The sequence below is a fragment of the Cyclopterus lumpus genome, chromosome 3 (genome assembly GCF_009769545.1).
Source record: "Cyclopterus lumpus isolate fCycLum1 chromosome 3, fCycLum1.pri, whole genome shotgun sequence".
NCBI classification, from domain to species: Eukaryota; Metazoa; Chordata; class Actinopteri; order Perciformes; family Cyclopteridae; genus Cyclopterus; species Cyclopterus lumpus.
The window spans coordinates 10,940,016-10,963,506 of record NC_046968.1 but is presented as its reverse complement, the minus strand read 5'-3'; the positions used below and the strand labels follow the sequence as shown (position 1 = coordinate 10,963,506).

General features: G+C 40.8%; 3 protein-coding genes across 3 annotated transcripts; 1 reads left to right on the top strand and 2 right to left on the bottom strand.

The window, feature by feature from the left end:
* The first annotated feature begins 9,270 nt into the window (after nt 1-9,270).
* LOC117726950 (C5a anaphylatoxin chemotactic receptor 1) lies at nt 9,271-12,830 on the top strand. The gene is made up of 3 exons (XM_034526924.1): nt 9,271-9,493; nt 10,408-10,557; nt 11,033-12,830. Exons 2-3 carry the CDS (start codon nt 10,429-10,431, stop codon nt 11,981-11,983), a joined length of 1,080 nt encoding a protein of 359 aa, XP_034382815.1. The 5' UTR covers nt 9,271-9,493; nt 10,408-10,428; the 3' UTR covers nt 11,984-12,830.
* A 250-nt stretch (nt 12,831-13,080) lies between these two features.
* LOC117726966 (centromere protein Q) lies at nt 13,081-19,150 on the bottom strand. The gene is made up of 8 exons (XM_034526925.1): nt 18,504-19,150; nt 18,356-18,416; nt 17,989-18,097; nt 17,369-17,437; nt 16,339-16,468; nt 15,992-16,111; nt 14,310-14,384; nt 13,081-13,945 (listed from the first exon to the last, which is right to left on the bottom strand). The coding sequence occupies exons 1-8, from the start codon at nt 18,606-18,608 to the stop codon at nt 13,724-13,726; spliced, it is 891 nt and encodes a 296-aa protein (XP_034382816.1). The 5' UTR covers nt 18,609-19,150; the 3' UTR covers nt 13,081-13,723.
* A 512-nt stretch (nt 19,151-19,662) lies between these two features.
* On the bottom strand, nt 19,663-22,393 carry mrpl16 (mitochondrial ribosomal protein L16). Its single transcript, XM_034529800.1, has 5 exons — nt 22,162-22,393; nt 21,438-21,509; nt 21,163-21,311; nt 20,588-20,881; nt 19,663-20,058 (listed from the first exon to the last, which is right to left on the bottom strand). Exons 1-5 carry the CDS (start codon nt 22,229-22,231, stop codon nt 19,867-19,869), a joined length of 777 nt encoding a protein of 258 aa, XP_034385691.1. The 5' UTR covers nt 22,232-22,393; the 3' UTR covers nt 19,663-19,866.
* Nucleotides 22,394-23,491: the final 1,098 nt, after the last annotated feature.

Genomic DNA, 23,491 nt, shown 5'->3' with positions numbered 1-23,491 from the left:
TGAATTGCTGCAGTTTTGGATATAGTTATCTCTGGTGGAGCCAATTTATTCCAAAACATATAGGCTTTTCAATGTGTTCATAATTGTTTTCAACTTTGTGACAAATATTGTCACATTTGTCACAGGATGTTATGCAAAGGTTGCAACTCCAATCCACGGTGCATCAAATACAAATTAAAGATATGCTGAGAACTTTAGACATCTTCACAGAGTCTCTTGTTGGTCCACTTCTTGTCCGATGACTCCCTCATCCCAGTAAACCAGCACCAGAGGTGGAAGTGTTGGCGGTTCGTTTTCTAAGCGAGATCTCCCAAAGTGAAGCCAATGCTAACATGTTAGGTGTCTGGTAATGAACAACCCCTATCACGATTAGCATTAACCTCAACCTGGGACTGCATTTGACGTCTGTTCCATCATCCACATGCCTCCCTCACTGTTGGTGTTCAGGCTGTTGAGGACATCCTGCAGGGGGAAGGATGTATGTTTCATTCATAAGTATCATTATGGATAAATTCACAAGCTGCCCGGCAGTATAAAGATTTAATAAGCCCCTCCTTCATCAGCTGCAACACTAACGTGATGGGAACATGAATGCTTCAATAATTAGGATTCATAATGTATGCATCATTCTGTATCCAGAACATTTACAGTCCAGGAACATTTTGTATAAAGTATCTTTATACTTTTACTGAAATAAAATGATGAATGCAGGACTTTTACTTGTAACAGAGTATTTCTACACTGGTTTACACTACTTTACTAAAGTAAAAGATCTGAGTACTTCTTCCAATAACTGGTCATTTTTGTAGTTTTTTGTGGTAACCTAGTTAACAATAGCAATGATATTGGAGAATGAGCAACTTCTAAACTGCCTCTCATTTAACTGAATAAAACACAACATTATTTACTTTTTGTACTAAAAAAAAAATTCCAATCAGAATGATTAACCTATATTAACAAAAATGCATTGAGGGAAAAATACTGTCATCTTTACTTACACTCTCACTTTGCTGCCTCATTGAATAGAAAACAATACATCACTTTACACATTTAGCTATTTCAACCCCGATTCTCTAACTATGCTCCTCATATTTTCCCTTAAACAACTTAAGTTTTAAGTGTAAGGAGAAACATTTTACGTGTCAATCTTGAAGATTTTACTTCAAATAAATATGTTAATTCACAATATATTGTCAAAGGAGGTAACACACAGGACATTGCGCCTATGAACATGCTGAAAGTATTGCGACTGTGGCTCAGAGATTGGCTGGTCTGACCTTCAATCAGAGGATCGGCGGTTCGATCCCTGGCTCTGCCAGCCCATGTCGATGTGTCCTTGAGCCAGAAACTTAACCCCGAATTGCTCCCGTAGATGTGTCTACGGTGCATGAATGTAAGTCGCTTTGGATAAAAGCATCATCTAAATGAAAAGTCATGTATATATAATATTACGAACCGGTTCCCTACTACTACACTTTCTCTCTATCACAGACAAACAAAAAATGGAACTTTGCACACAATTCTGAAAACTTAAAAGGACACTTTTCAACAAAAAGGCTCCATACATACAGACTTGTTTGGTACCTTCTGAAATGTGAAATACATTTCTGGATGTTTGAAATGTGTTTTTTACCCTCTAAGGGTCTGTGAGATTGAAGAGTTTAAGTTCCCTGAGTTTTGAAAGATTGAAACAGTCCAGGTGTGACGAAGCAGCTGGAACTATAAAGTTTAGTTTCTATTATCTCCCTCCAGAGATGCTATACGGTAGAGCAGGATGTAGGTGGTGCGGTTGTATATATCGATTCTGGTTGAGGAGGTACTAATCTGAGTGGAGGTGTTGTCAGGAAGTCATTTAGTCTGTGTTTGTTGAAAGGGTAGTTAGTTAGTTACTGACCGGTCTCCACTTCCTCTTTCAGCAACGGGTGTCTCTCTCCATCTTCTCTGCTGAGTGTCTCCCTCTCCCTCTCTCTCTCTCTTCTTCTTCTGTCTGCTCTCCACCTTCTGTATTTGTCTTTTATACACTTGCGTGTGACTCATCTGAAATCCCCCTTCTCACAGAATGACGATTAAAAAGAAGAAAAAAAAATCACGCAATTTGCAGTAAAATGCCATTCATCTTTTATGTAAATGTTGCCTACAGAAGAGAAAATTAATTCACTTCTTGGATTTGAAAACTGAACCTCTTCAAACTCACATGAAATGATTTCAACGTGATATTCAGAGAGATTTAATAAAACGACAGATTAACTAAATAAAAGGGCATCTGAGATCAAATAGGTCCAAATATCTTTGAGATTTAATCCATATGTTTTTGCGCGAGATATATTGTGGGTGTCTCACCACCAGCAGCTCCTCCATGTTCTTTGTCCATTCCTCTGTGTTTACATTGGTCTGGTTTACAGTTTAACAAATTCACCTTTCCAGTTACTAGTGGATTTGAGACTCAGTGTACGAGTCGACAGCCTCGCTAGCAGCTCTTTGAAGCTGTACCTCAGACACTGGTGGTACGCGCTAAAAGTTATCATGATGGCATTAAACTTATTGTAAAAGGTGAGACTTTCATTTATTATAAAGCAGGTCTACGTGCTATATAGACACTGTAAAAGTATATCACAAAATCCATGGAGAAAGACAAAGTATTCAGAAATGTCACAACAGCACAATACATAGACCACTGCACCGCCTTAAGTGCACACACTCTAAATGTGTCCCAGATTATTTGTGGTTGCAGTGGATGTGAATGACATCAACTGACAGGAAGGACACATGGGCCCAAGCTGTTGCCTGGCAACACAATTCTGTTGAAACAAACTAAAAGGGTGCGTCAGAAAATTAGAAAAAGGTTTTATTTTTTTTAATCAAAGCATGTTCTAGCAGAGACCCCAAACACAAGTATGCACTTGTCAATGAGCACAATGAAAACACAAAATGAGCCTAAATGGGGTCCCGGTTTAACAACAGCAAAACTATTTCAGAGCATCAGTTTACAAACTCGGACACAACTACTCGCGTGGACTCGCACACAGGAGACAGTAGTGGAGGAAGTGTTTTGAACAGTACGATGTGTTTGGGCTGCACTGAGCCACTGTAAACGGATGTTTTGATGTATTTTTGCTGTTGACCTTACCTCCATTTACATCAATTCAGTCTGACACAGGGTGAGTAATTAAGATACGACTGGTCACTTTGTGGGTGAAGTATTCTTTGAGAAAGTATAATGTTCTCTATGTTCACCATCTTAGTGTGTTAATTCAATGCAATCAAATGTATTTGTATATCCACCCTCTCCCCGGGTGGCCAGAGGTGCAGCAGATGTCACGTGTACAGAACATCCCAGAATCACATGCTAACATTAGCTAATTAGCACTAAACGCAAGTACTGAAAATGAAAGTTGCTAGTTTCGGTATTTGGCTGGACGAATTATAAGTTTGACCTGATGGCAGCATTAGAAGAAAAGAGTCATCAAAGTCATGAGGAGACATCATCTGGTAAACATGAATATATCTGAATAAAAGTGTGTCAATCAGTCCAAAAGATGTTCAAACAGTTCACTGGATAAGTGAAGACTTTAACCTGCTGGTGGCCTGAATGAGAACACCACAGGTTCACCAAAGTCCTGAGGCTTCACCATCTGGGAATTGTGGTAATCTGTACCAAATCTCATGGCAATGTTCCCAGTAGTTGTAAATTAGATACCAGTTGTCAAACATATAGTTTGTTATTCAGGCTTGTAACAGATTTTCTATCGGCGACCATTTTATTGAAGTCCCCGTGATGCTAGAAACGGTCTCATAGATTTATTCACACAGATGTTACGGACCCATTTCTTATCAAGCCACCTGTCCACTGAGCACTATGACTGTGCGGGGTCGTGAAATGAACTGGATTTCTGTTTGTCAGTTAAGGGAGTGTCACGCAGTGGGGATTTTGAAAGAGACCCTTTTCCACTAAATGACTGTGATCCTGCACACTATCCTCGTTACATATCGTCGATGCCGCCTATAAACTGGCCCAGAATCTCGCTGCCCACAGTGTTTGCTTGTGGTGACCCAGTAACCAAGTCATACTGCTCTGTTTCAGAGCCGACAAGGTGCCTCCCCATCCATTCTCACTATCTATACCTCCCCTCCTCCTCCTCCCCTTCCTCCTCTCTGAGAAGAGCAAACTTTGGCTGCATGCAGACGTCTCTGCTCTGACACTCATACGGTGGACGTGTGTGGCGACTGCATCACATTCCTGCGAGTGTATTAAAGAAGGACGCACGTTTGAAAAGGCAGATCGGCGGGTGAAGTAGTTGAAGGGAAAAGACTGAAAGTGCACGAGGGGGCGGGGGAAGACGCAGAGATGCGATAGGGACCCTCCCCTTCGTGGACTGGAAATTTACGATGTGTAATATGTCAAACAGAATCCTCACTTCTTCTGTCTGGCTTGCTGTCGCCTCCCTCTCATAGGATACACATTTAGGGGGGAAAAAAGTTGCTTTTAATTTTCCATTTTCACTTAAAAACAAAAAATGTGTATTGTCTTGGTGATCAGAAAATGTTATATCATGTGAACACATGTGTTGACATAAAAGAAGAGAGGAACTGACACATATTGATATTATGTTGTTCATGTGGGGAAAAGCAGATCCTAATCTTTCTTTAAAGTGCAGTGGCAAAAGATGACCTTTGTCACCTTCATTCACATTCTTGCCTACTTTCAATTCTTTTTTTATGCTTCTGCCGTGGAAACCATGAAACGAAAGCCAGGGTGAAAGTTTGTCTATCAGAGCAAAATGATGTTCTGTGTTGTATTTATGTCTAGTTTCTACAGCACAGAGCTCTGTCAGTGTTTCCACGTGGGCAACCTGCTTCCTGGTTCCCCGTCATGTTTGGTATATGCATGAGAGGCCCAACACACGTACAGCTCATACAATCGGAGAACATTTCCATCTCTCTATGTCGTCATCTTGTCTCAGTGTCCTCAAATGTGTTTTCAGAAAGAGACATGCAGTTTATTTTGCAGACCAAACGCAGCTTTTGTTTTTACTCCAAAACAAATTGAAACAGCGGATAAACACTTTGACGAGAGCACAGCGAAGTATCACCGGCGCTTGGTTTCCCCAACCAAAACCCCAGCAGCTAAAATTAGCAGGTTTAAAGGAAGTGTGGGTGAGCTTCAGAGGGGGGAAAGACCAATGCTTGTTATGAATAATTCAATTCTACAAAGTACTTTGAATATATGCACACTTCTCAATTTCATTGTTTATTTGCCCGGATCCACATTGACTGATTCATCGAAATCTAATCTACCTTTTTTTCCAAAATGAATGTAATGTAAATTAAATGTTACACTTAATATGTTTGTATGTATAACACAATTATTAATTATACTTTAAAGCATTTTTTTTTTTATGTTTCAGAACAAACTAAAATGTTTCAAGACAGTAAAATGTCCAGTTCTCCATCACAAATTAGTGTCACTGCATCTGTCAACTGTATTCTAGAAAGGATTACAATTAAAATGACAATGTCAATATTTATAACGAAAAATACTAACAGAGATTAAGGGGACAGTGACCTCCACACTATCTATTTGAATTAATCTATTCAGAAGCATAACTTGTTTCAGATACGCACATGAATTTCAAACCCACATGTAATCATAATAAACAAATCATCTAAACTGTTGAATGGCAATTTATGAATGTGTTTTCTTTATGGATGTGTAATCCAACTGCATTTTCTTTCTTTTGTTGTTTGTCTGGTTTATTTCATCTCTAATGAGTGTTTATATTAATTTTCAGTAGTGTAAAGTTACTTAGTACATTCACTAAGTACTGCACACAGTGTGTATAGCATTAAGGGGGATCTTAATAACTAACATGTCAAATTGTCTTATAGTAACCTTAGAATGAGCCGTTTATATCTACATACACAGCGGCTCCTCTTCATGGAGCCGGTCGCCATGTTTCTACAGTAGCCCTGAATGGACAAACCGACGGTCATGCGCGATCACGTGTGCGCACGCCGCCGCACATTCTGACGCAACTGAGAGTTTCAGTTGGTTGAAATCTCCAACCTGAGCGCCGGATGCCGCCAGACCCTTTGAGGTCCATTCACTTCATTTGATCGTTTCCATTTCCTTCCACTTCACTACCGTTTGGAGGCAAATACTGTACTTTTTAATCAACTACTGTACATGTACTTGATAACGCCACATACTTTTTACTTTACAGATTTAATTGTTAATGCAACATGTATACATAACTAATTACATTCTGATATATAATTAGGTCAATATATACAGCCGTGTCTAACGCAGATAAAATTAGCTGCGCTTTACCGCAGCATTAAAAGGATGAACACGTTTATGATTCATCAATTATATATCAGTGATATAATATATATACGATTCTGAAATGTGTTATTCTGCATAATGAATACTTGACTTTTGGTATTTTCATTATATTTTGATGACTAATACTTTGGTGATTTCACTTGAGTACGATTTTGAATGCAGGACTTTTATATGTAGCACATGTTTTTTTTAAACATTACAATATTGTTACTTTTACATAAATTACTTCTTCCATCACCATGGTCTTATTCGCCTAGTGTTTTGTAACCACTCAGCTGATGTAAGAATGGCTAAAGGACAATGGAAACGAAAATAAACTAATTCATTCAGATAATCTGGCTTCTGCACAAGCAGCAATACTAAATCAAAATGAAATTGCTCCACATTGAAACATTAAACCAACCCTGTTTGAGTTCTAGAAGATTCCTTTTTGCGTCCTACATCCACTGGTCATGTACTGTGTAATAATTGATTAATAGTTGGGTTAATGGATCAAAGGTGGTGCTGAATGCAGAATAGATCAAAAATAAACATTGACATTGCAGTTATGTTTTTTTGTTTTTTTCTGTTAATAAATTAACAAAGAAAATTATAGAAACATTATAATAATAGATCTAGTAATATATACTAGATTATGTTCTAATTCATACAGTTTTAATTAGCTTTAATTGTGAGGAACCCAAATGTTCCTCACAATAGGGGACAAAAGAGTTCCCTATTGTTTGGAGAATGAGCAACACTACCACCTACTGGTGGAAGTCCACGACTGCAGCTCGATTAGTTCAAAAAGAAACCCATTCATGTTGTGGCTTCAGACCACAACAGAGAAGTCAGTAGTCCTCAAAGGAAACACTGATACATGAGCTTACTTTTCATCATTTCTTTGTGTGGCAATATTTGAATGTTATTTTATTCAGATTCCACGATAAGGCCAAGAGCATCAATGAATTGAAGTTTTAAGATAAGATAAGATAAGATAAGACAAGATAATCCTTTATTAGTCCCTCAGTGGGGAAATTACAGGATTACAGCAGCATTGCTCACAGTAATAAGTAAAACAAGTAGTAGTATAAGTAGTATAAGTAAGTAGTAGTAAGTAGTATAATAACAGAATTAAGATAAAAGAGTAAAAAACAAGAAGAATATTATATATACAGACGGAGTAGAAATAGAATAAAGTGGATAAAGTGTATAAAATAAATGTTAAAAAATTTAAAAAGTACTTAAACGTATTAGTATTGCACAACTGGGCAACTGGGCTAAAGTGCTGTTCAGTGCGAAGTCCAAAGTGTTCAAGTGTTTGTGGCCTACTGGGAGCTCAGTTTGTTGTGTAGCCTGACAGCAGCGGGGAGAAAGGACCTGCGGTACCTCTCCCCCAGACACCGGGGATGAATCAGCCGGTGGCTGAAGGAGCTGTGCCAGAGTACCCTGCATGGGGTGGGAGGTGTTGTCCATCAGGGACGATAGCTTGGCCATCATCCCCCTGTCTCCCACCACCTCCACAGTATCCAGAGGACACCCAAGCACGCTGCTGGCCTTCCCCACCAGTTTGTCCAGTCTCCTCCTGTCAGCTGCTGTGATGCCGCTGCACCAGAAGACCACTCCATAAAAGATAGCTGATGCCACCACCGAGTCGAAGAAGGTCTTCAGGAGTGCTCCCTGCACCCCAAAGGACCTCAGTCTCCTCAGCAGAAAGAGTCTGCTCTGTCCCTTCTTGTAGAGTGCATGAGCGTGGTCAGACCAGTCCAGTTTATTGTTCAAGTGAACACCCAGGTACTTATAAGACTTCACAATCTCAATGTCCAGTCCCTGGATGCTCACTTGAAGTCCGATGTGTAGATGGAGAAGAGGAATGGAGCCAGAACGGTTCCCTGTGGAGCCCCTGTGCTGCAGTACACCCGATCTGACTCACACTCCCGTATCCGCACATACTGTGGACGGTTGGTGAGGTAGTCCAGGATCCATGCAGTGAGGTGGTGTTCCACCCGGTCTGCTTCAGCTTGTCCCTCAGGAGCAAAGACTGAATGGTGTTGAAGGCACTGGAGAAGTCAGATAAAGCATTTATCTGACCAATAAAACGACCTTTACCCCCTTAAACATGGTTATGGTCAATTATTTTGGGTAAATCACTGTCCTGCTGCGGTAAATACTAAAGCACCCAATCTGTGTCTGAAAATAGTCTCCAACGAATATAAAATGTACATTGTTCAAACAACTGTACTTGAAATTGTCCTTTTTATAAATGAAAGTAGGATATTTGTGACCCGATTATATCTACAGTAATCAAATAAATGGGTTTAGGGCTGAAAGTCAAACAATGAGAGTTTGGTTTGGTCTTTTCTTGGGATTCGTTGACAATAACAAGAATATAGAATATCGGCAGCCTTGTGATATGACATTGCAAATATGTACGGCCTAATTGTGTGAGCTCATTTTACGATGGCAGCTGCCACTCTTAGCTTCCCACAAACTGATAGGCTAAAGCAGTGCTCCCCAAAATGACAAATGTTTATTGGCCCAATTCACAATGGGCCTTAAACCCCATCTATAAATCCTGAGAAGAGCAATTTGTGTTTGGAAGAAAGTTCCTATTTATGTACTGCAAACAGTAAACATGACATTCATTGATATCATTCTTTCACCATCTACTATCTGATTATGGTAAAAAGTGGCAAGCAGAGGAGTAAAGAAGTACATTGGAGAACATAAATGTGCACCACTAAAGAGAGCACAGCAGTTACGTTACTTACTAAGAAGACAATTCTGTAAAAATCTGAAATCTAAAAGTGAAACAATACTTTCAATGCTTTCCTACCTCTTTAACTATTTCCCGGTTGGAAGTTTAATGCGTAACTTTATTAATTTTGAGGTCAATGTTCACTCAAAGCAGTTGATTTGATCTGTTTGGATACAGAGGACAGGACGTTGAGTTGAAAAATAATAGTTGATGTTCACAGATATGTAAAAAGGAAGGAGTGTGTTTTGCAATCATACACAGGAAAGAAAAAGAGAGAGACAGAGAGAGCCAGAGAGAGAGGGGGGGAGGGAGAGAGAGAGAGAGAGAGAGAAAGAGATTGTAACAGCAAGGGGCCGCTCCTTTTTCCTTTATCGCCTGCTTCATTTCACCGACACACAAGGCAAATAAAGCAGGTAAGAGGCACACTCTTTAAATTAACATCCAAATGATGACCCCAAGAAAAAGAAGCTTTTTAACCCTGACAGATAGACCGTAAATCCTAAACCTCTCGGTTGCTTTAGATTCTAGAAATCTGAACGTGGTGATCTTTTTACTCAGGTAAATCCAGTAACTCTGGCTCCTGTTTGGAGCCCGAGAGCCGTTGTATCCATTAACACAGGAGAGTGTGTGCACACTGTTCTCAGTGCGGCTGCACACGCAGCGCCGGTTCATACGTGTACTCTCGGGCAGGGCCACAGCGGCAGCAGGAGAAAATAACAGATTTCTTTCTCTGTAATCATTATACTGCTAATGCGACACCAGTCCGGTTAGCCCGTGTGTGCATGTGCTGGTAAAACACTGGGTGGTCACATTGTGGGGACTCAATTCTCACTTCAGGACACACCAAGTGGTGTGTTGATGTGTGTTTAACCATCGGACGCCTCAGGTCAAGGGAGGGCTCGGGGTACGCCTGTGGTGGGTTACGGTTAAGCAGCAAAGTCATTGCAAAGTCCTCTTTAGTGGTCGAATAAACAAGCGTGTTTGGCAGCAGGGAGGAGATTTGACAGATTGCAGCCACTTAATATTGAACTAAGAGATCAAATATAGTTGACTTTGAATGACAGCTGCAACACGGAGAATTTCTCTGCAAGGAACCTGAAATGTGAGGAAGGAAGTATGTGGTGCCACGTCGGTGTGTTATGTGCACATCTGCCAATTTGTGTTTTTAGTTAACCGACAGTGACATTCATATTTATTTAATCACGTTCCGCATTTTTGTCAATGGTCGAATGGATGGCTTTGATTTTGTGATATTGTTCAATTCTAGTCAAACTTCAGGAGAGAGAAAATAAAACTGTGACTTAAATCAACGTCTCCCGTGTTCCAGCTCCTCATCTCAAAGGCTGATATGAATGGGACACAGTTTTCTGTCCATGCAGTCAACCGGCTCCCAACGAGCTCCAACACCTCCAGCAGCCCTTGGCAGGTGGAGGCGGACCGGGGAGTCCAGATGGCAGCTACGTTGCTCATCTTCCTGGTGAGAAACCCTCTTTTTAAATCACATAGGGCTGGAATATTGAAAAAGGAGCTGCATACTGAACGGTATATATAATAATATTTGGGATAATCTATTGGTTTGGGGGCCAAAAACAAAGGGCCAATGAATGACTCCGTCAGCTTGAACTGATAGAGTAAGTCCTAAAAGTTCACTTTATACTTTTAAAAACATTTTGTACAAAAATAAAACAAAATGTTTTTTTACGGTTGTTATGCCCGAGACTATTTATTGTCCAGGAGCAGTAATTCCTTGGGAGTTTGGCCAAGAAACAGTCACATTACCACTCGTAAAACCACTGCTTGTCATTTTCATACTTATTGTACATATATATAGCGTGTTAATTCGTGAGCTTTGGAGGCGCTGGTGTGCGGATGCTTTTCCGTTTGGACAGCGCTGAACGTGTCCTGGTTTTTCTTGGTCAGTCATCTTGAATTGGTCCTCTTGGTTCCTCCAGGTGGGTGTACCTCTGAATGGGCTGGTGGTTTGGGCACTCGGACTGCAGCATAGTCGCCACCTGGTGCGCAGAGGCAGCGGCGAGGAGACGCGTGCTGCCAGCAGCTTCCGTATTTATGTCCTAAACCTGGCCCTGGCCGACCTGGTGCTGCTCCTGCGTACCCCCCTGATGCTGGGCTACGTCGCTCACAACTACAGCTGGCCGTTCGGACGTGTCTTCTGCCACCTGGTGATGTTCCTGCGAGGTCTGGGGCTGTACGCCTCCGCTTTCCTCCTCTGCGCCGTGGCCCTGGAGCGATGCCTGTGCCTGCTGAGGCCCGTGTGGGCTCGACTGCGACGCCCCTACTGGGCCGTGCCCCTGGCCTGTGGCATCTTGTGGCTGATAGCCACCGTCCTGTCGGCCCCGTACCTCCAGAGAGCCGTCCTGAAGGACATAAACGGGACCTTGCAGTGCCTGGAGAGTGGGAAGTTTGACATGGGGCTGTTTGTCACAGAAACGATAGCGGGCTTTATGTTGCCCTTGCTGGTGTTCTTGGGCAGTAACCTGGCTGTATTTCTCAGCATTCGGCATGCTGTGCCCCTAACACTCACCTCCCCTTCCATGGCCCGCAGGATGACCAGGATGTACCACGTGCTGTTTTTCACCATGCTCCTCTTCCTCACCTGCTGGGTGCCGTATTTTGTTTGTCGGTTCCTGCGGGCCTTGGCTGACGGACGACCTGAACGGGCCACGCTGTACAAAGGAGCAGTTCATGGCACATACATATCTCTGTTCCTGGTGTACATCAAGTGTGCCCTCAACCCGGTGCTCTATGTGTTTGCTGCGCGAGGCTTAGGCCGCGCCATCAGAGCTTCCGTCGTCTCCACTATTCAAAGACTTTTCAACGATGACTCCTCAGAGTCCATACGTAGGAAATCACTTAAGAGCTCACTTAAAAACTCACCAATGTAGTTGAGAGGTCAACAACGTTTTAGTGTAATATGGAGTCGTTTGTGTTAAAATCATGAATGCCTTTTGATTTTTTTTATGTTTTCATTAATAAAATAATAACTTTGAGCTGGTTTATCCATTTGCACAATTTGCTCATACTTCTCCAAAAAATGTGGGCGGCGTAAATAAAACTGAGAGGAAAAAGTTTGATTCCGGACTCGGATCGATGGCTCCAGACGCCGTAATTTTCAGATGAAGACATCTCGTGTCCCACGATTTGTCAGAAAGAGAGTGAACAGTGATGTGCATGAGGAGGAAACACAGCCAAGAAGATCTATGGAAGCAGCTGTCATCAGAGAAAAGTACATGACTGAAGACGGCAGAAATGCTGCTGCTGTTGCAGCACGCTGAAGGCAGGGTCATAATTCATGAATCGTCTTGTCTGTCGTTAATGGGCAGGCAACACCCTCACGGCAAACGACACGCACAAAGTGAACGCCGACTTGTTTGCCAATGCCAGTCTCCTGGCTGCAGGGTAATCTTTTTTTCACATGGACTCCTCCAAGGTGACGCAGCGTTAGGCGCACATGTACTTTCTTTACCCAATCCAAGGAACGTGATAGGGAGTTGTTATCAACTGTGACTCCATCAATCTGATGAACTCATGCTCAGGATGATAGAGGACTAAAGCACAGGATGCTGAGCAGGAAGTAGACATGTTGCAGGACCATTATCTCATTGTGATTGCCCAACGCTGTCTAACTGGACAATAACTAATGCATAGATAGCTTTATCATGGTGTGTTGTATGTAAAAGGACACCCGTTCTGTAACAGTCCACACAACTAATAAAACTGTCATTGATGGAAGCACTTTACATGTATTTATTTATTTACATTAAAACATAAATGAACAAAAGTCTTTAAATGGCATCTGTTTAATTACATCCCATCATACAGTCAGTCTTTACTTGTCAACAGAAGACCATTAAATTATGAACACCCCATAACCACATGTATACCGCATATCGTAGCCCACCCTCCCTCCCCTTGTTTCCACTGTCAGCTTTTCAATCAAAATGGCAAAAATTCCAGTTTACAGTTTTAAGTAGAAATTAAGCAGTTTTTGTCTTATTTTATTTGCTCATATGATGTTCTTTTTATTTTTGCCAAATTTCTTTTTCCAAACTTAAAGGTCCCACAATGTAAAGAAAAGCGATTTTTTTAATGTCATGAATTTGATGTCACGTGCACACTGCACCGTTTTAACATTGGAGCAGAGTCTGTGAATGACATCAGCTGACAGGAAGCTAAAACAAGCTAAAACGTAGAGTTTCCGACAAAGGCTGATTACAGGTATGATCAGATAAGTATGAGCAAAAAATAAATGAATGTCTTAACATTACAGTATGTATACGTGTTCTAGTAGAAACCAAAATACAGGTGTGAACCTGGAAATGAGCATGATATGTCTCTGTTGATGAAAGTTAATGGTTTAAACTTTTCTCTCAATAAAAACAGCTTGAATAGCCATCTGCCGTCTCTCTATATCTATTTATTATCAAAGTCTTAACCTTTTTATTTCTTCGATTGGTGGCTTTGATTTTCGGGGTTCCACAACCACAAAAAGTGTAATTGAGTCATATTAAGACTAAATAATATTTCCCCGTACACCAAAGCTTTAAACAATGTGTGCACACGTGCAAACTTCAAAAGTCCACACATCAAAGTCCTTTAAAAAAAAAAAATTTAAAAAAAATAGTTCAGACCTGTGTGAGCAGTGACTTGGTGAGTATCCTGTCCGAACAAGGTGCAGCACTGATGGGGGTGAGGCCAGGGTGGAACAGCTGATCGGCGTGTTTGCGTGCCTGGAGGAGCAGCAGCGCCTGGGCTTCCTGAACCACCCCTGATTTCTGCAGGATTTCTCCCAGTTTCTGGGCTGTGGTCTCAGACTCACCATCTGGTATAATTTTTCTCAATCGAGCCTGAGGAACACTACAAATATCAAGCACTGTCACCACGATGTGTAGTGCCACAAATGTTCTCTGAACCGTAAACAAGAACAAAAGGTTTATACTGTTAATAAGATCAGGCCAGACAACACAAAACGCCAGACGTCACATTCCCTCTCTGGCTTTCGTAAGACATGTTTGACATTTTGTTGATACTATCACAAAGAAGTTGCACAATAGGGCCTGTTTAGACCGTTCTGTAACATTGTAGAGAAAGTTCTCTCTCACAAAAAAAGGTGATGGAACAATATGAATGCTTGTGAAAACAACTCTTATGCAACAGGGACAGGTCAGGCGGATACTAGGTTTTTGTGAAATTGTGGCCAGCCATGCTCACCTCTAATGTCGTTTCATCTTTTTGTGGAGGAAGAGGGGGAAGATTGAGATCCGCTTGTTCTGCTATCTGTAAAATCTGTATGAACACAGACCGAAAGGACACGACTACATGAGTACACTAATGTCTTTTTTGTCAAAATCCAGACTTTGATACAAGACACATTTCCTGCTTGCAGCTCAGACCTATTTTGTCAAGAATGCACCCATTATGTCGGCTCCCACATGACGGACACATTTCAGCGTGCAGTTCAACTGAATCGACAAGAGGAGTGGAGACTCAAAATGACAATCAGGCTGATGTTCCATCGAGCCCTTCTCTGTCTGGGTCACCTCAATTCTTGAATCTGAGCTAATGTAACGCTTTTGTCAGAGATATTAAGTGACATAAAAGATTTATAGATGATCTGCTGTGGACCGTAGACCAGTACAAGGATGGATAAAGAAAGAGGATGCCAGAACAATAGCTTTACACCAGTGGTCGACGGGTTAATAAAAATAAATTCTGAAACACATTGGGCCTTATTCTCAAACATTTTCTGAAGTGTCTTCTGAAATGTTTTCTTACGGACTTCAGAAGACCAACGTCAGAAAAAATCTCTGCCCGATTCATGAACGCCTGAAAATGGGTTCTTACACAGCCGAAGTGTTCTCAGCGTGTTCTCCACCCGTCAGCTCCTTATAAGGGCATGCAACTGAAGAGACGTGTACACAATCGACAGACTCCACAGGCAACGAGAAAGCAACTTCAGACTGATTCAAATCAGGTCAAATTATTTTAATCTGAGGATGTCTGTAGAGTTGATGTGAACGTAATCACCAACTAAGTTCAGAACGAACCCCAGATGAGAAAACTTTCATGAATGCCAAATTTGTCCCGAAAACCACATAAGTGGAGTTCAGAAAATCACCAAATCAAAATCCAGGAGCCGGCTTACTGACAGACAGCTCACAGACTGCCTCAGACTGGCTGTCTGTGCTGATGAGCCCAACTACAAGCTCACAGACAGTGTTCAGTCATAGACATCACACTGACTGGAGTCACATGACTTCTGATGGCATTGTGACGACACACAGAGCTGAACTGATCTTACATTAGTAACTGACTGAGCATGTTGTTAGTGTTATGTTGTAACTTCAGTTGATAAATACAACATTAATATTGGTAGTTCATCCAGCCTGCTCATTGCAAATGTGTGTTTTCTTGTTCATATTGTTTGCGGTTAACAAATAATTTACTTTTTATGTTGCACTGAAATTAAGTCATTTAGTATGTTCTTGGTCACATCAATTTGAAAGCTGGACCAAAGTTTGATTTTGATTTCATTCAATTACAATTAGGCCAATTAAAAACCCTCAAGTTGTAGTCTGGACAGTGTTTTTCTCTCAACGCCTCAATAGGGAGATCTTGCCTGTCACCAAGGCAGAGGTCGGGGATCTTGGGCTTAAAATGGTTGGTGACCACTGTTACACAGACAGGCGTTTCAAGCCTGCAAATGGAGACATCAAGTTAAAAAGCCTTTCACAAGCATGTCTGAAGCTCCTACCTCGTTCCAACTAATCAACTATCAGCTATAGAATTTAAAAAAACAGTGATAAAAACAAGTTTACAGCACATATTAAAAGACATCTTGTTATGTCAAGGCCTTTTCTCTCAGTATGCTGGCATGTGTGAGTGTGTTGCACCTCTTTAGCTTTCTCCTCCTCCTCCTCCACCTGGTTCCTCAGCATCCTGCACGTGTGCTGTAAAGAGACGCTCTGCTCCTCTGTCTTCTCCAGAGCACGGACAACCGCCCTCAAGTCTTCCTGAAAACCAACAACAAGACGTCATGTAAGACAATTACAGACACCATCTGTGTACTGCAGATAATTAAATACACTGACTTACACACATTATGCCTTCTGAAGGTAGTTGCACTACATTGCAGTTGTAATTGGCCCACGTATTGGATTATCACACTGTTTCATGCATTTAGGACTGCATTGTTGTAGTACTCAAGATTGCGGCCTCTTCCGACAACAGTATTTCTTACCTGCAGAGTGCTCAGAGTCGTCTTTCCAACCACTGACTTCTTGGCCTCCTCCCGGTGGCGTTGAGATGATTGCTCTGAATCGTTAGGTTTTGTCACTGGAACTTTGAGCTCTGCACATTGAGCGAGAAACCTATGAGAGTTTGGGACATATGTCAGCAGGAGAATAAAAAAAGAGAACTAACGAAATCAAAATGGCAACCACGACATGATCCTTTTTTTAATCTTCTATTCAATACTTTGAAATAATGTAAGAGATTGAGAATTAGGGATGTGTGATATTTAATGTTGGTTCATCAACTTTCACTGCATTCATATGTGATGTGATGATATATCAAGTCATGTTTTCTATTGCTCCTATTCATTAAATATCAATGGAAGCGTCAGTGTATATGCATCTGTACGAGAGCAGGTTTCACATGCCAGGATATCTTTTGATTATCTGGCTTAACGAACCCTAATAACCTCAATCACGCTAAGCGATCACATGTCAACGGTTATCAACTCTGTAAATCAAACCAGGTTTTCCTGATCAAGTACAAACGTATTCACATGAAAGGGGGTGGAATTTGCAGCATACAACCAATTACAAACACGGACAAGTCTACTGGCAGCAGAGCGCCCTATTTTAGGAACAAGCTGTTCGAGCAATACAAAAGAAAATAAACACATAATTCAGGCTAAAAGAAACACAGGTGCACATGTGGGTTGTGTGAATGTGTAAATGAACATGCCTATAATATTGATTTCCCCATCTAGTGCATGAGTAGCTCAGACGATATTCACATGTGCGTATTTCATTAAATTCATGTGTTTCTTTCATGTATTCCTACACAATTGGTGAAATGATGGTGTGTATGATCATTTTATATACACATTGATCAGTTATCTCAAACATAACCTGCTCTAGAGCAGCTCAGGTGTGCAGCATAAATTCCATACCAATGTGCCCTGTAAGAAGTTACCTCCTCTGCTCTGTATACAGGCCTCTGATTCATGCCATTTATTGACATCCTAATTCAGCATTGCTCACCTGGTTTTCATTACGTTCAAATGTTCCTGGCTCTCGTTCTTCTCTTTCCGCCTTAAAGCCAGAGTTGCTCTGGGAAAACCAAAATTGATTTAGACTATTATTCAATGCATGCAGTAATTGACGGGCTTCTTATCATTGAAGGGGAAATTGATGCTGGGTGAGTTAAATGAGCACAATTATAACCTGACTTAACTGGATTTTTTAGGCCAATAACCAAATCAATATTTGGCTAATCTGGTAACGACACATCACTTTAGCATTTCTGTCTGATGAGCATTATGATAATGTGTAGGTGCTATTTATTTCTAAATTACTTGAAAACTAGCATTTCTGTATTAGTCTAAAAAATGTCTTTATAATATTCCGCCCCTTATGTTTGTAAACAGTGGAGGCAATACACATCTAAATATAATGAGTCCAGTTTAAAATATAAACATATAGGTACATTATGATCTCTCTGACAGAGTCATTCAACTGACCTTTATTATTTTTGTAAAGGTAGGAAATATGGCTGAGCTGTCATCCTGAATTACTTTAGATCATACAGGTGTGTGTCGGAAAACACTGTTTTTCAGAGTAACAACAATAAGTGCTTTGGTGTAAAACGTATTGAAACTCACAAGATTGACAAGTCCATTACGTTCTCCAGAACGTTGATGGAGGCTCCTGGCATCAGCGTCCACTTCTCCTCATCTTTGACTTTTTTGGGGACTGAAGACGAGCCTTCAGCTTTTTCAGGACACAAATAGGAGCAACACAATAAAACATGAAGCAACAACAGAGTGGTTTGTTTGCTGTGTGTTCAAACCCTGTTCACAGCGTGCAGCCTCGTTATCCCTGCATGAGCTCACATGTATAGGTGTATACACGTATAGGTGTATATAGGTATACATGTATAGGTGTATACATGTATATGTGTATATAGGTATACATGTATAGGTGTATACGTGTATAATGTATAGGTGTATACATGTGAGCTTTTCTCACCTTTCCTCTTCCGTGCTGGTTTTGGGTGGGAGTCGTGGTTCTTTTCACTGGGCCGCGGGCCCTATAAAACATGAGCAATGTGTAAAGCAATGTTACGTCACAGGTTGGGGAACAGGAGACTGGCAGCTGAGTGTTGACCACATCTTACCGGAAGCTCTGACGCGTGTTGCTCCGTCGTCTGATCCGTTTTGTTCCGGTGTTTCCGGTTCGGTGTTTTTGTCGCGGCCCGGTTAGAACCTCTGACGGGCTTCATACCGGCCACAGTTCGCTGGTTGAAAGCGAACGCAACGTTAACGTAACGCAGTGTTGTAACGCCTGGATAGCTTAAACTAACGCGAATGAGCCAACACGAGTGAAGCAACAATGAACAGAAACCGCCTTGTTTTGTTGTACAAATTAACACGTGACGCTAAAATAAGCTATAACCCGTCAAGACGCAACTTTAAGACTACAATCGCAAACTAGACACGTTGTTGTCAACAGTCGAGCTACTATTTTTTCGCGCTGCTGTTTTCGAACAGTTAAGGGCACCTTCAACGCGCATGCGCTTTAAATATACATTTTACCCGGAGTGTTGCTTGACAGGCAGCTTAGCCGTTCGAGCTAACTTAGCTAGAATTATAGGGGGGCTTCTTATTGAGGATTTAATTTAACGTTTGAACCCATTGGCAAAAACAGCAGTCGGATGAATAAAATCAGCATTCAATGGATGCATTCTCACAATGCCACGAAGAAAACGCTACCTGTAATCTCCTTTGCAGGGAATACTCCACCCTTTAGTGCAGCGGATAGAGGCCATTGAGACGTCTGAATCCGCCTTTCTGGAAACACAAAGCAGCGTTTCCGTGTTTATATTCTAAGCGTATACTGGCTGGCGAAAAATGAACAGCTTGTTATATCTAAGATAAAACACCTTAGTTTTTCAGACATCAGATCCATGTAGAGGTGCTTTCTCAGGCTATTGGTAAATGTAATTGTTGAATTTTACAGGCACGAGGGTGCAACTCAAAATGTACCCATTCATTGAGAAAAAGTTAAAATACAAGTAATACATGTATTATTACAACAGGTACAGCACTTTTAGCTTTTTTGTCTGTTTATATTTGATCTCACAATGCATTATTTTACCTGTAAAAACATATAATCCCGTTCCTCCATAAATAGAAATAGATCATCTACATTCAACTAATTATAAAACGTAGATGTAAAGACAGTTAATACTTGTGCAATAGATTTTTTGGTATTTCTTCCCAATTCATTGAAATATGTAGCGCTTTTTTCCCCCACAACAGAAAGACCTTCAAATGTCAGGATACTTGAGCTACCATGTTATACTGAAATACATAATGTAGCTTATTGTTTATTGAAGAAGAATAAGAAAGAAATATCCCACAAATACATTTGCATAAAAAATGAAAGTATATTCCCAAATATGGTTTATTTGCTTCTTCCTTGGTGTGGTCTGGTTGCTGTTTCAGTATGACACTGTCCATTTCTGTTCCTCAAATCTGTCACACCCTCCACGGGAGGTGAAATTTGCCTGTGAAGCGTCCATGGTTGTGCAGGTCCAGGGGGCTGAGCACCTTCCTGATACCCAGCATGTTGCCACGCGCTATCTCCTTGAAGGTCCAGGGATTCTGGTTGTTCTGCTCCATGTCAATGTGCTTCTTTTGCAGGGCTGCTAGGCTCTCTCTAGTCATCACCTACAGGAAGAACACAATGAAATGTATTATTGTGTCATTCTTTAGGTATTTAACCCTCTAGAAATGTTCAGCATCTTGTTTTGTTCAGCAATGTGTTTTGCTTATTGTTACACATGGATACTTAAAACTCACTGAGAATGGACTCCTCGGTGAAATAATTTAAGTTTAGGTCTAAAGTTTAAGTTAAAAAAAAAGACTTCCATTCATATATGGATTTTTCAAGAGAAGGAGTAGAGATGTGTTTTTGTTATTTAGCCGACATTCTTTGATATGAATGGGGTGGACAAAATTAAGAGAAATACCATTAAGTTGAATCAACACCTCTTGAAAACAGTTTGAACATTATGACTTCATTGATGTTGGCTGTATTGAGGAACTGTTGTATTAGACTGTAGCAAAGTGTGCCAAATAAACTGGCCACTGAGTGCATACAAACAAATTAATCAACAAAAATATGCTTTTGACAAACGTGCTCAAACTAAGTATGTATTAGACACTAATGGCTGAAATACAGTATCAGTCATCTCACCTTGGCAGGAAAGGGGAGCTTCTTTGCCACTTCAATCAAGATATGCTGAACCTCTCCCAGCTCCACCTTTCCTCCCACTTCCACAATTAAACGGCCGTAGCGGACAGGTGTCACATAGTGGTCGATGGCTCCCTTGCCCCCACCCATGCGCTGACCCAGACCTTTACGTGTGATGGGCTTATATGGGCCATTGATGCGCCAGCGCGCAAAGGTAGTCTGGGGATCCATCTTGCGGTTGACAGTGAGACGGATCATCTCTATGTGACCCCAATGAAGGTAGCCCCCTCCCATGGCCTGGACATCAAGAAGAAAGACAGAGAAAGAGGGAAGTCATCTTAAAATGTCACGCTCTTTTCTACCACATTGTCGTTTTCACTTGGCTTTCGTGTAGTTAGAAATGTTTCGACATACAATATAACAGTTACTATTCCAAGTCAGCTCATATACAGTTACACAGGCTTTAATATTAAAGGCAAGTTATAAAATGTTGGTAACCTAATGTTCATAGACTCATGCTTTTAGCATCTGTCAGATATCACTTAACAGAAGTGTTTATAGAACATAAATACACCGACCACAATCGCGTACTGTCCTGTAGTGAAGGCATTTGCTGTCCTCGCTGGGCCTTGGATATCCCGAAGCTTCTTCATCTCTTTCTTTGCTTTCTTAAAGTTAGGCACCTTGTTCATGAACTTCAATTTGGGTTTCTCCGGCAGCACCACATCTTCAGAGGACAAAACAAGAGCATGGAATTGTGAACATTAACATACAGCAGCATGCAAACATGTCTACTTTAACAAAGCCAATGTGGAATGCTCTACAGTGTTTTTCCCCACGTGATGATGATTACCAGTGAAATCTGGAGGGGTGTCGAGTGTCTTCAGGCCAGCAGCGAGAACTTTCAAGTGACTGTGTAAAAGACCTGTGGAACAAACGGCAGAATGAAGAAGTCTCATATATTCCGGTTAATATCATGCTACTAAGTTTAAATGTGTGAATTTGAACAGATGCATTATCAAGATTCAAGAGTTATTGTCTGATATTTTCAGTTTGAATAGAATAAAAACCCACTTGGATGCACAGTGATGCTGGAAACGAAAATGTTACAACTTTGAATTGTGTTTTTCAGTTAGACAGAGACTCGCTGTTAGAATGTCAACCTTAGTTTGACTTAGTTTGCATGTTTGTCTTTCTGACTTGCACTGTGGCACACAAAAGTTATAGAAATCTTTTTTTTACTTCATATTTGCTTCCTCTTTTATAATATTTCTGTGCTGCTGCATGTTGATACTTGACAATGTTGCATCTCCCTTAATGTCTTTATATTGATTGCTGTGTATACAACTACAATACGTGTTTTACTTTGACGTCGTTTTAGAGGTGACTAACATTTGTCCAGATATCACAAGTAAAACAAATACAACGTTATCACATGTAACGTGGCAGCACTGCTTTATGAATGTGTACGGCCCACGTTCAACACAAGTCATTCATACATCTCACACGCAATGAACACGGTCCAAGGAGCTGGTCGCGTCGCACTGTTGACGTCAACGTTAGCTACTTTGAGTTACCTTGTTGGTGACCGTGTGCTCGACAGATGCCGGTTAGTCCGCCGACTGCAGCCTTGATGAAGGAAAACATGATATGAACGTTGTAAAGGACACTATGAACACCGAGCTGTCACCGCGTGTGTCCGATATGCGAGCATTGTAAGGTGGGTAACGTTAGCTACTAAAACCGTTACGAACAGCTCGCCCTGAACAAGGTCGCTTGTCTTTGCTAAGTTGCTTCTTCAACTTCCGCCAGAAGGCGACACACTTCCGGCGTGCGAGTGCTTTCACAATAAATGTGTCATATCTACAAACATGCAGACTAACACAAGCATTTCATTTACTAAATGCGTGGACTGTATTTGATGTCAGCTAGTTCTGCCAGTAGATCTCATTGGGGCCAAACTATTATTTTTACATCCTTTACTTTTGTGAACTATTGTTTTTTCCAATTAGCCGTAAGGCATGATGTTTACAGGTAGTTTTCCCTTAACGATTAGATTGTGCAAATAGACCTAATACTTATCATTCTGGGCATGTCATTTTAGAGGTTGACGCTATAACTTTATAAGCCGGGTAAATAAACTGTACCACTAGTCGAACAGAAAAACATACCTGGCTGAACCGTGGCTTAATTTTGTTTTCTTGCAGTCTTGCCTAAATTAATAATATAAAAGCATTAAACAAATACACTACAATGGCTCAGACTAGCTCAGACTAGCACCAACAGAGAAATAACATATCAACTTAGTGTTTTTTTAAATGTTTTAACTAAATCCATGATTATTCTTAAGTTAATTGAAATTTAAAGAAATACCAACGCTAATCAAACAACCCTCTTCATTCATGGTCAAGAACAAATTAAATATTCATGCCAAAACAGACATGGGACTTACCTTCAGGTGTGAAATTGGGACACTTGAGATAAGATGATATATAGTTTCATGTTTATTAAAATGGGACGGATTTACAGTTTGTACACTCCATCCACATTGGCATTGATTCAGAAAGCAACAAACAAGTACAAATGCAGTATATACATAACAGTATACATACAATTATAAAATACAATAGTATATTTTTTTCTTTTACACAAATGTACTGTATCTTTTATGATTATTTGAAGTCATGGTTAGGAGTCCTTTTAAGCAAGCTACACTTAAACTGTTGAGTTGTGTAGAAGCTGTGAATTCCTGTCATGGAAAGTGAGTCAAGTCAACAGAATCTACAACATTCAGATCTCCATGTTAGAAAAATAGTCCCTTATTTGCACAGAGTTCCCTCATAGAAATGTGTTGCACTTACAGAAGGCTGGCGTCAACAGCACAGGCACCAGAGAAACAAGCAAAAC

What these genes read in the sequence shown, in the direction of transcription:
- LOC117726950 (XM_034526924.1), top strand. Translation starts at nt 10,429, where the DNA reads ATGAATGGGACACAGTTTTCTGTCCATGCAGTCAACCGGCTCCCAACG. An exon ending in CTACGTTGCTCATCTTCCTG is followed by an intron (nt 10,558 to 11,032) that starts GTGAGAAACCCT and finishes TGGTTCCTCCAG; the next exon opens with GTGGGTGTACCTCTGAATGG.
- LOC117726966 (XM_034526925.1), bottom strand. Translation starts at nt 18,608, where the DNA reads ATGAAGCCCGTCAGAGGTTCTAACCGGGCCGCGACAAAAACACCGAAC. An exon ending in GTAATGGACTTGTCAATCTT is followed by an intron (nt 17,438 to 17,988) that starts GTGAGTTTCAAT and finishes TGGTTTTCCCAG; the next exon opens with AGCAACTCTGGCTTTAAGGC. An exon ending in CGACTCTGAGCACTCTGCAG is followed by an intron (nt 16,112 to 16,338) that starts GTAAGAAATACT and finishes GTTGGTTTTCAG; the next exon opens with GAAGACTTGAGGGCGGTTGT.
- mrpl16 (XM_034529800.1), bottom strand. Translation starts at nt 22,231, where the DNA reads ATGTTTTCCTTCATCAAGGCTGCAGTCGGCGGACTAACCGGCATCTGT. An exon ending in CACCCCTCCAGATTTCACTG is followed by an intron (nt 21,312 to 21,437) that starts GTAATCATCATC and finishes TGTCCTCTGAAG; the next exon opens with ATGTGGTGCTGCCGGAGAAA. An exon ending in CAGGACAGTACGCGATTGTG is followed by an intron (nt 20,882 to 21,162) that starts GTCGGTGTATTT and finishes CTTGATGTCCAG; the next exon opens with GCCATGGGAGGGGGCTACCT.